The following is a 10902-nucleotide window of genomic DNA, read 5'->3' on the forward strand; positions in this document are numbered from 1 at the left end:
ATCTAGGTTAGGAGGCCACCCTCCAGGAATTTAGACCTCCCTGGAAATTTACTATAAAATATTGCACCAGTGTAGCTCATGCCTAGTCCTCCTTCCTTTTTGAAGGAAGTATTACATTTAAAAGCTATAAGAAAAAGGATAAAACTTAGAGGGAGGAGAGGAAGTTCAACATGGAGCAATAAATCATCTTAGACAAATCAAAGATATAATATTCCTGTAGTTTCTACTTGTGTTACTTTTATGAGAAACAATGCTCGCACAAGGTTCAGTTAACTCTTTCCTGACAGTAGCTCTGTCCTACAGTAGCAAACAAACAAAAATCAATCACCAGGGACCTAATTTTTAGTAGATTCCTCAGGGGCTTATAAGAGATTCCTCAGAGAGGAGGTCAGTAATAGTAAGCATATTTCTCTGAAATGCACTTCTGATCCTTATTCCAATGTAGAATATTTAGCATGCTCTAGGGTTTGTTGTCCAGTCACATAATAGAACCCAACAGAACTTGCCAATGACCTGCATACACTGCCTCCATGTCTTGGAATACTTCCTTTACATGCAGGGGTTCCTTGTGAGAGAATTTCATTGGTAAATATCTCCTGAGCAATGGACCATATGCAAGTTGGTATTTCATCTGTTTATACCATCGTGATTACAGATAAATTTATAAAGCTATGGCTTAGATACCATATGGTGCCCACCTGTCTAAAAATTGTATGTATATATGAGACTCAGTCCCAACTTCCATTCGCTGGTATCAGCATAGGAGCTGCTTTCTTTTATCCCATTTTAATAAATGTTCAAATTCAGGACCCAGATACTTTGTTCTTTTCCAAATGATCACCTCTCCTTCTCCTGACTGATAACATTCCAGTGGTCAAAAACATTCCGTGCATATCCTTGATTCAGACCACATGATCTCATCAGAGAGTACTGCTGTTCATTAGAACTTAAGAAAAGCCATGCTGGATCAGGCCAAGGTCCATCAACTCCAACAGTCTGTTCACACAGTGGCCAACCAGGTGCCTCTAGGAAGCCCACAAGCAAGACGACTGCAGCAGCATCCTGCCTGTGTTCCACAGTACCTAAGATAATAGGCATGCTCCTCTGATATGGGACAGAATAGGTATGCATCATGACTAGTATTCATTTTGACTAGTAGCCATGGATAGCCCTATCCTCCATGAACATGTCCACTCACTCCCCTCTTAAAGCCTTTCAAGTTGGCAGCCGTCACCACATCCTGGAGCAGGGAGTTCCACAATTTAACTATGCATTATGTGAAGAAATACTTCCTTTTGTCTGTTCAGCTTCAGCAGATGACCCGCGTTCTAGTATTATGAGAGAGGGAGAAAAGCTTCTCCCTGCCCACTCGTTTCATACCGTGCATAATTTTATAGACCTCTATCATATCTCCCCTTAACTGCCTTCTTTCTAGAGTAAACAACCCTAAGTGTTTTAACTACTCCTCATAGGGCAGTTGCTCTAGCCCCCCAGTCATTTTGGTTGCTCTTTTCTGCACCTTTTCAAGCTCTGTGGTATCCTTTTTTAGGTGTGGTGACCAGAACTGTACACATTATTCCAAGTGTAGTCTCACCATAGATTTGTACAAGGGCAGTATGAAAGCTGCAGTTTTATTCTTTATTTCTGTTATAATTATGGCCAGCATGGAATTTGCCTTTTTCACAGCAGCTGCACACTGATATCTTCATTGAGCTATCCGCTGCCACCCCAAGATCCCTTTCTTGGTCTGTCGTTGCCAGCACAGATCCCATCAGTGTATATATGAAGTTGGGATTTCCCCCCCCCCCCCCAATATGCATCACTTTACACTTGCTCACATTGAATCCCATTTGCCATTTTAATGCCCATTCCTCCAGTTTGGAGAGATTTGGGGGTGCAAGAGGGAATTAGGCCTTGATCACAGGGCCTTGCTCACAGGGCTGACAGGGCTGACAGGGCAAAAAATATCATGGTATACCTCAACAATATATAAAAATATAAAATATTGCACAATATAGTCCAACACACATGAGTTTAGATCCAAGCTAGGTGTTCCTATGGGTGTGAGGATTTCCTCCTCCCAGGGACTTGCACTGACCACTGTTAACTCATGAGCTGAACAGCATACTAATGTGGCAAGGGATCCTGACATGCAGATATCAGATCACACACTGTACCTTTTCCCCTTTATGCTGAAAAGAGGATGCTTTACCCTTATAACAGTTACATGCAGGGGACCCTCTTTATTTACTTTATTTATACCCTGCCTTCTCCACAGCAGGGACACAGAACAGCTTACATTGTTCTCCTCGCCACCATTTTACCCTCTCAACCCTGTGAGGTAGGTTAGGCTGAGAGTGTGACTGGTCCAAGGTCCCCCAGTGAACTTCCACAGCCAAGTGGGGATTCAAACCTAAGTCTCCCAGATCCTAGTCTGAACTCACAGAGGGGCATTTTGTGAGGTGGTTGAGGTTGAACAGAAGCTAGTAGCCAGTCCTGGGTAGGTTATGCAAGTCATGTAGCAACCCTGTGGTTGCTGCTGGCCCTGGCCCTGATGGATCCTGCCTCAGAGTCCAAAACAGCCCTGGAAAGGGCCTTCCCCCTGCCTTTTACTGACAAAAACTAAGGCCTGAAGGCTGGCAATACTGTAGTGGTTGCCTAGCAGTGGCCACTGAGGGCATCCATTTCTTATTGCTTCTTTTATTTAAGTTTTTTTTTAACCGCCCCCCAGATTTCAGGTTCCTCTGCAAACCTGGGGCATGTCTCAGCTTTGTAGAAAGATCTATCTTGTCTTTCATAGCTCTGATCTCTAGATTTAAATAACCGCAGATGGGGCCATGTTGAGAATTAGATATATTGATATGATATCCGTGTCCTTTGGAAAAACATGTGACATATCTGCTGAAAAAGGCTCTTGCTTACAAAAGCACATGCTACAATCAATTCATTATCTTTAACTGTGTCATAGAACTCAGTGTGTGTGTAACGCTACCTTTTTAGAAATGTTTTATCTGGAAGTACTTCCATTACACTTAGAGAAAGAGGGCAAATAAGCTTGTCCAAGAAAGCAATTGGCTACGCCTTTGGGTCTAGCAGTGGCGCTGAAGATCAGCTCCTTAGTAGAAATGCTAACTTTGGCTTCTCCACATTTCCCAGTCTTTATTAATTGGATCACTCCTGACATGATAAATTACTGAGCAGCCAGTCCTGCTGCTGCAGAATCAGCACCTGCTGCTTCTGTGCCTAGGCAACAGACCTAGCCCCTGGAATTCTGCCCTAGCCACAGAATTAATAAAGCAGATGTCTTGAGTGGAAGGGAAAGAGGAAAAGATGAGGAAGAAATTGTCAGGCTCAGTCCATGGTAGCTGTGGCTGATTGTGTTTAGGGGCAGGGTAGAGAAAAAAAGAGCACTAGCTGGCAAGCCTGGCTGACTTACCTCCACCAAATTGTTAGCCCAATAAATAACTAAAAATTTTGGGTGCAATTGAGAAGAAGAAGAGTTGGTTTTTATATGCTGACTTTCGCTACCACTTAAGGAAGAATCAAACCGGCTTACAATCACCTTCCCTTCCCCTCCCCACAGCAGACACCCTTGGAGGTAAGTGGGGCTGAGAGAGTGGGACTGGCCCAAGGCCACCCAGCTGCCTTCGTGTGTAGGAGTGGGGAAACAAATCCAGGTCACCAGATTAACCTCCGCTGCGCATGTGGAGGAGTGGGGAATCAAACCCGGTTCTCCAGATCAGAGTCCTCCGCTCTTAACCACTACACCACACTGGCTCTCATTAACTTGTTGTGGCTTAGATGGAACCAGTTCACTAAAACAATCTCATCATTATCTAAAGGAAGATTCTGGGTGAAGCTCCCTCACATTAAAAGGATTTTATTTATTTACTTGCTTCATGTATAGTCCATTTTCCTCATTGGGACTCAGCATGGATTATACTAATGTAGTGGTTAGAATATCAGGCTAGGATCTGGAAGACCCAGGTTCAAATCTCTGCTGTGCCACAGAAGTTCACTTGCTGATCTTGGACCGGTCACACTCTGTCAGCGAAACCTACATCACATCGCAGTTGTGGGTAAAATGGGGTATGGGAAACTGAGTATAAGTGGCTGTGGGTTCCCATTGGGGAGGAAAGCAGGACATAACTAAATAAATAAATAAAACAATGTTATAAGAACGGTGTAATACATACTACAAACAATACAGTAAAATTGGATTACAAAATTAGGGACCAATCCAAAACTATGGTATAACAAGTGGGCACAAGTGAAACTTGCAGGGGGGATCACAGCCCCCTGCTTGCCCACTGCAGCATCTACTTGCCAGGCAGTGTGCTTGCCAGCAGTTCTGCCTGTCCCCCCTTCCCATTCCCATCCTCCTCCTTCCCCAGTTGGTGGCAGGCCAGCCACTCACCAGCCGGGCAGTTTGCCTGGCTGAAGCATCACCATTGCTTGCTTGGCTTAGCAGTGCCCCCTTTCCCACCTGACTCAAGTGATTGAGGGGTGGCTCAACCTGCCTCAAGTGGTTTGGGGTGGCAGTGGCAGCTCCTCCTCCCACTCACCCAGCTCACAGGTGGGGGCAGAAGCTCCTCTCCCACCTACGTGGCTCACATGTTAGGGTGGCAGCAGCAGTTTCTCCTTCCACCCACTCAGCTCACACATTGGGGGAGTAGTAGCAGCTCCTCTTAACATCCAGCTCACATGTTGGGGGAGTGGTGATGGCTCCTCTCGCCCACCTGGCTCATATGTTGGTGGACAGTGGCAGCTCCTCTTCCTGCCCACCTGTCTCGGATTGGGGGGTGGGGGTGACTTATTTTCCTGCCCCATCCTGGCTGTTCTACACTCCCAGCTGTCTGCCCCCCTTCTCACCACTGTGCCCACCACTACCCCTCCCTGCCTGTAGCGCCACTGCTTCCACCATGAGGCAGCAGCTCCCATAGGAGTGCATCGTCTGTTCATGCTCAGTCAATGCGTCTCTATTTGGGGGAATTTCACTCTCCTCCATTACTCCTGGTGTCACATTTTTCTGCAAACCTGGGGTGTCCCAAGTTTGCAGGGAAATGTCCCTAGTCGATACATGGGCCCAATCCACAGACTTAAGTATCCACAGATGTAGCAATGACATATTGGCTGTTGAATATTTTGATATCTACAATGAACAATGCAATGAAAACTGCCTGTTTTTTCATAGACATCAATTATAATCCTATTCCCTTTGGAAAAAATCCTGCTGGAACAATTCCATTTTACATATTCTTCAAAATGATGGAAGTGTGGGAAACTTTCTGACACTGTAACCTCTGAAGAAGAAAATATTTACCTCAGCCCAGACTGTAATGTTGCTTTGTTTTGTAAGCTGCTTACTGTGTCTGTGACTACTTAAGTGTTTGAACCATTCTAGAAAGAGACATAAAACACCAAACTATTGTTCTTTTTTCATCCTGCTTCAAAAATCTCAGTGTCCTGAAAGAAAAATAAAACTTACCTCACAATAGGGAACTCACAATTTAAAATATCTCATAAATCTGAAGGACACCAGAGATATCCTGGAGAATGGCCAGCTATGCTCTTACCTGTGAGTTGTCCCACTGGTTTCCTTCAGTGCCATTCCCACTTACCCACTGGGACAAAATATTTTAGAAGGCTAGTGGAGGACAAGTGCATTTAAGGCAAAAGAGAAGTACAGTGAGGGAAAAAAGTATTTGATCCCCTGCTAAATTTGCCCGTTTGCCCTCTGACAAAGAAATGACCAGTCCATAATTTTAATGGTAGGTTTATTGTAGCTGTGAGAGACAGAACAACAACAGGAAAAACCCCAGAAACCCAGAAGACAAAAGTCAGAGATTGATGTGCATTATAATGAGTGAAATAAGTATTTGATCCCCTATCAACCAGCCAGATTAGGGTTAGGGTTAGGGTTAGGGTTCTGCTGTTGACAGAAGCAATCAATCCATCAGATTCCAAACTAGCCACCATGACCAAGACCAAAGAGCTGTCCAAGGATGTCAGGGACAAGATTGTAGACCTGCACAAGGCTAGACTGGGCTACAAGACTATTGCCAAGCAGCTTGGTGAGAAGGTGACAACCCTAACCCTAACTGTCAACCTCCCTCGGTCTGGGGCTCCATGCAAGATCTCATCTTGTGGAGTTGTAATGATCATGAGAAAGGCGATGAAGCAGCCCAGAACTACACGGGGGGAACTTGTCAATGATCTCAGGGCAGCTGGGACCATAGTCACCATGAAAACATTTGGTAACACACTACGCCGTGAAGGACTGAGATCTTGCAGAGCCCGCAAGGTCCCCTTGCTCAAGACAGCACATGTACAGGCCTGTGTGCAGTTTGCCAATGCACATCTGAATGACCCAGAGGAGAACTGGGTGAAAGTGTTGTGGTCAGATGAGACCAAAATAGAGCTCTTTGGCATCAACTCAACTCACCGTGTTTGGAGGAGGAGGAATGCTGCCTACAACCCCAAGAACACCATCCCCACCGTCAAACATGGAGGGGGACATATTATGCTTTGGGGGTGTTTTTCTGCGAAGGGGACAGGACACCTTCACCGCATCGAAGGGACGATGGATGGGACCATGTATCATCAAATCTTGGATGAGCACCTCCTTCCCTCAGCCAGGGCATTGAAAATGGGATGAGGATGGGTATTCCAGCATGACAATGACCCAAAACACACGGCCAAGGCAACAAAGGAGTGGCTCAAGAAGAAGCACATTAAGGTCCTGGAGTGGCCTAGCCAGTCTCCAGACCTTAATCCCATTGAAAATCTGTGGAGGGAGCTGAAGGTTCAAGTAGCTATACATCAGCCTCGAAATCTTACTGACTTGAAGAGGAGTGGGACAAAATACCTCCTGAGATGTGTGCAAACCTGGTGGCCACTACAAGAAATGTCTGACCTCTGTAATTGCCAACAAGGGTTTGCCACCAAGTACTAAGTCATCTTTTGCAAAGGGATCAAATACTTATTTCACTCATTATAATGCACATCAATCTCTGACTTTTGTCTTCTGGGTTTCTGGGAGTTTTCCTGTTGTTATTCTGTCTCTCACAGCTACAATAAACCTACCATTAAAATTATGGACTGGTCATTTCTTCGTCAGAGGGCAAACGGGCAAATTCAGCAGGGGATCAAATACTTTCCCCCCTCACTGTATGTGTTAACCCTGTTTTGAGATCTCTCTAGATCTGAAGAATATGGGACATTACAGCAGAAGGTTGAAGCCTCTTTCCTATTAACTAATATTAATTGGCATTGCCAATATAAATGTTAACGTTTAAGATTTTAAAATTTATTTTTATGTGTTTTGGTGCTTTGGAAAGTTCTGCTTTAAGAGGCTGAAAGAAGGTGTGGGACAAACTTGGGGATAATCTTTTCTTTCACACGAGACAGCCTTCTGTCCTTTAATGTAGAACATAACCCATGCCAGAAATACAGACAAGAACCCAGATAAGTGCCTTCCTTCCCAGTATTTCTTTTGGTGAGACCTTCTAATTATGCCTCACACGAGCTGCCATTTCCTTACCATATTCAGGATTGTTGTAAATAAAACTAGTTCGTAATTGCTTAACTATGGGTCAGACTCCACAGAAAAGTACATGGAAGCAGTGTCAGAGCAGATCTTTCCCCCACCTTCTCCTTCCCCAAGCAGCCTCTACTGTTTGTCCCAAAAATCCTCTCTGGGGGCCAGCGGAGCCTCACAGACAGAAGCCACAATGGGACAGGGTGCTGCAATGATGAGAGAGAATTGCTGCCACCTCTCTTCTGCCACCTCCTTGTCGCCAACTCACATGAACACATGAAACTTCCTCCTAATGAATCAGACCCTTGGTCCATCAAAGTCAGTATTGTCTACTCAGGCTGGCAGCGGCTCTCCAGGGTCTCAGGCTGAGGTCTACTCACGTCACCTACTTGCCTAGTCCCTTTATCTGGAGATGCCGGGGATTGAACCTGGGACCTTCTGCATGCCAATCAGATGCTCGACCACTGAGCCACAGCCCCTCCCCTTAACTGTGTTAAGGGTTAATCCATTTTACTTCCCATTCGGCGCTGGCCTCTTAACCTTTCTCTTGTTCTGTTTAGATTGTCTGTTGCTTGGGGAGCATATGGCCACTCCTGTTTTGCAGTCAGTCTTGATGACTCTGCAAAGGCTGGAAGGAAGATTTATATCTTTAATAACCGATCAGGTAGCCTGTAGCTGTTTCCCTCTGTGGAACAATTTGGCACATTCCTTTGAATTAAGGAGCTCTCCTTCGGCAGTTTGCATGTAAGAATGCAAGAAGTGGCTAATTGCTGATCATTCCATGAGGCTGCTTCAATGAGCCATTTTTTTCTCGATGTGATTATTCCTTGGGGCACTGGGTTCTACATACTGTATGACTCTGATAAGAGTCTGGATGCAGATAGTACTTTCCCCACAGTCTGAAAAGAAAGGGGAAGGTTTATGTGTTTGCTAAGTAACCAGAACTCATAAATATGGTGTTCGTGTTTGGGCCAAATGCATACTCTCCTTGTAGACTAGATGACAACTCCATTCATGCTGCACCTGGTTTGCTTCCCCTCTGAGCCTTTCCATCACACCTTTTTTACTTTTTGGACAAGATGGGGAAGTATGTTGGGGAGAATGGCTATTCTTTGTAATGAAATATCCCCCAGATTGAAGTAGTGAAGTCCAGCAACAGGTACATCTGCATGGAGCTTCTGTTTCTGTTTAAGCTGTCACATGCAGGAATTCAAACAGAACAGGGGGAGGGGAGAGCAATTTTCTCCATGTACAGAGTATAGTGCTTAGAAAGTGATACCTGCAGAATAGCATAGTCTGAAGGGAGGATGCATCAGAACAACGTAAGACCAAGGTCCATCAAGTCCACCAGTCTGTTCACACAGTGGCCAACCAGGTGCCTCTAGGAAGCCCACAGACAAGATGACTGCAGCAGCACCATCCTGCCTGTGTTCCACAGAACCTGACATAATAGGCTTGCTTCTCTCCAGCTTCTAGTATTATGAGAGGGAGAAAAGCTTCTCCCTGTCCACATACCATGCATAATTTTATAGACCTCTATCTTGTCTCCCCTTAACCACCTTCTTTCCAAGCTAAACAGCCCTAAGCTTTTTAACCGCTCCTCATAGGGCAGTTGCTCTGGTCCCCTGATCATTTTGGTTGCTCTTTTCTGCACCTTCTCAAGCTCTGCAATATCTTTTTTTTGGGGTGTGGTAACCAGAACTGTACACAATATCTATATACACATAGAATTCATGTGACAAGTAGTGAATGTATTGGAGATTGTGCAAAAGCTGCTGATGCTGTGTGGACATGCCAAACTATGGAAGGAGATACAGTTTGTGAAATACACTCTAGGGTTTTCTAGGGCATGCTAGCACCCACCGGAAGCAGCTGGTGTTTCTCATCCTCTTTTCTTGTTAATCATCATTATTATCATTAATCTTGATATCATTAATTATCACTGTAATTAAACTTGTTAATCTTCATTATTATTTTTCATGTTGGAGATTTCTGCCTTGGATATTAGACTCTTCATTGTTGCTCTCTTCCAGGTGGTCCAGAATACGAGGCTTCTGGAGAGGATTCCCTGACCAGGATCCAGAGGCTGATGGCTGAAGGTGGCATGACTGCTGTGGTCCAGCGGGAGCAGAGCACTACCATGGCTTCCATGGGTGGTTTTGGCAACAACATCATCGTGAGCCACCGCATCCATCGCAGCTCTCAGACAGGTGCTGAATCGACTGGAGCAGATGGTGGCTCAGCTCAGCCATCCACTTCACAGGAGCTGGTAGCTGAGCTGGAGGGACGGACCCTTTCGGAGTCTATGCAGGTGACAGAGCGCAGCTTGAGCCCACGGACCTCCTCTGGTGATGCCATCGAGGGAGAAGAAGCTAGTGGGCAGAGCTTGTCAGAGCAGGCTCAGTCCTCAATGGACACTGAGGGACCAATTGAGTACAGCGACCTAACTAATAATAACCATCTTCCTGACAACACCAACTTCTATAGTAATGATAGCACCAGTGGAGAATCTCGGAACAGGTAGAGATGAATTATGTGGTGGTGCTACCCTTGTACTGCTAAGCAGAGACTTGTACCTCACAGCTGATCAGGAACTGAAGGAGTAGGGGGATTTTGGCTCCGACCAGATGCTGGTAATTCAGAGGGCATTGTTTTACAGGGGTGGGAAACGAGAGGGAGACCATCAATTGTATAGGAAGACTCTTGAAGAGGTTTTATTCTGTGTCTTAGCTTCCTGCATCCGTTTTGCTGCACATTTTCTACAATAGCTGTAATAAACCTTGATATTCAGCTGAGCCTTATGTAAATTTCTCAGCTCACTGGCTACTGGAATCCATTAAGCTTTGCCCTAACCCTGCAGTGCTTTTAATGTTACTCTTTGTTTTCCTTGTGGGGGGGGTCTTTTGTTTTTTTAAAAATAATAATAATGGTTTATCCTATTTTTGACCTACCAGATGATCTGATAAAGAGGGCTGTGGTCTCCTCCTTTGGAGGCCTACGGCCTTATTCAGTGTGTACATTTCTTTAAGTGCTACTGTGGAGGGGCTTCGCACCCCAGCTCTGCTACTGGAGTGGATTTAATCTTCCAGCCCGAGTTCCAGCCCCATGCTGTCTGCTAGTAAGAGCCAGGCATCTCTCCAGATGTGCAGCATTTGGGTGGCTTGAGAGATTGCAGGCTGGATAAGGCAAAGTAGTCTTCTCAAGGACTCTGTTCCACTCTTTTCCAGCCCAGGACGGGAGGTAGGAGAGCTGTGCATGGGCTTCACCCATCCCTTCATGCTCAGGAACCTCTCAGGAGTGTGAGCCTTTTGCTTAAAGAGTCTCTACTTTGTATGCAAGCAGGACCTTATAAGGGCTGCTGT

At 45.4% G+C, this 10902-nt stretch overlaps 1 protein-coding gene across 3 annotated transcripts in view; it reads left to right on the forward strand.

Moving 5' to 3' along the window:
* AMBRA1 (autophagy and beclin 1 regulator 1) overlaps positions 1-10433 on the forward strand; it is a 190111-nt gene extending 179678 nt beyond the window's left edge. For all 3 annotated transcript variants that reach the window (XM_056851046.1, XM_056851047.1, XM_056851048.1), the window contains one exon: positions 9574-10433. In XM_056851046.1, the coding sequence (XP_056707024.1) occupies positions 9574-10064 (491 nt within the window). In that variant the 3' untranslated portion in view covers positions 10065-10433. The remainder of the gene's footprint in view (positions 1-9573) is intronic.
* The last annotated feature ends 469 nt before the right edge of the window (positions 10434-10902 follow it).

This window comes from Euleptes europaea, chromosome 6 (genome assembly GCF_029931775.1).
Source record: "Euleptes europaea isolate rEulEur1 chromosome 6, rEulEur1.hap1, whole genome shotgun sequence".
Lineage (NCBI taxonomy): Eukaryota > Metazoa > Chordata > Lepidosauria > Squamata > Sphaerodactylidae > Euleptes > Euleptes europaea.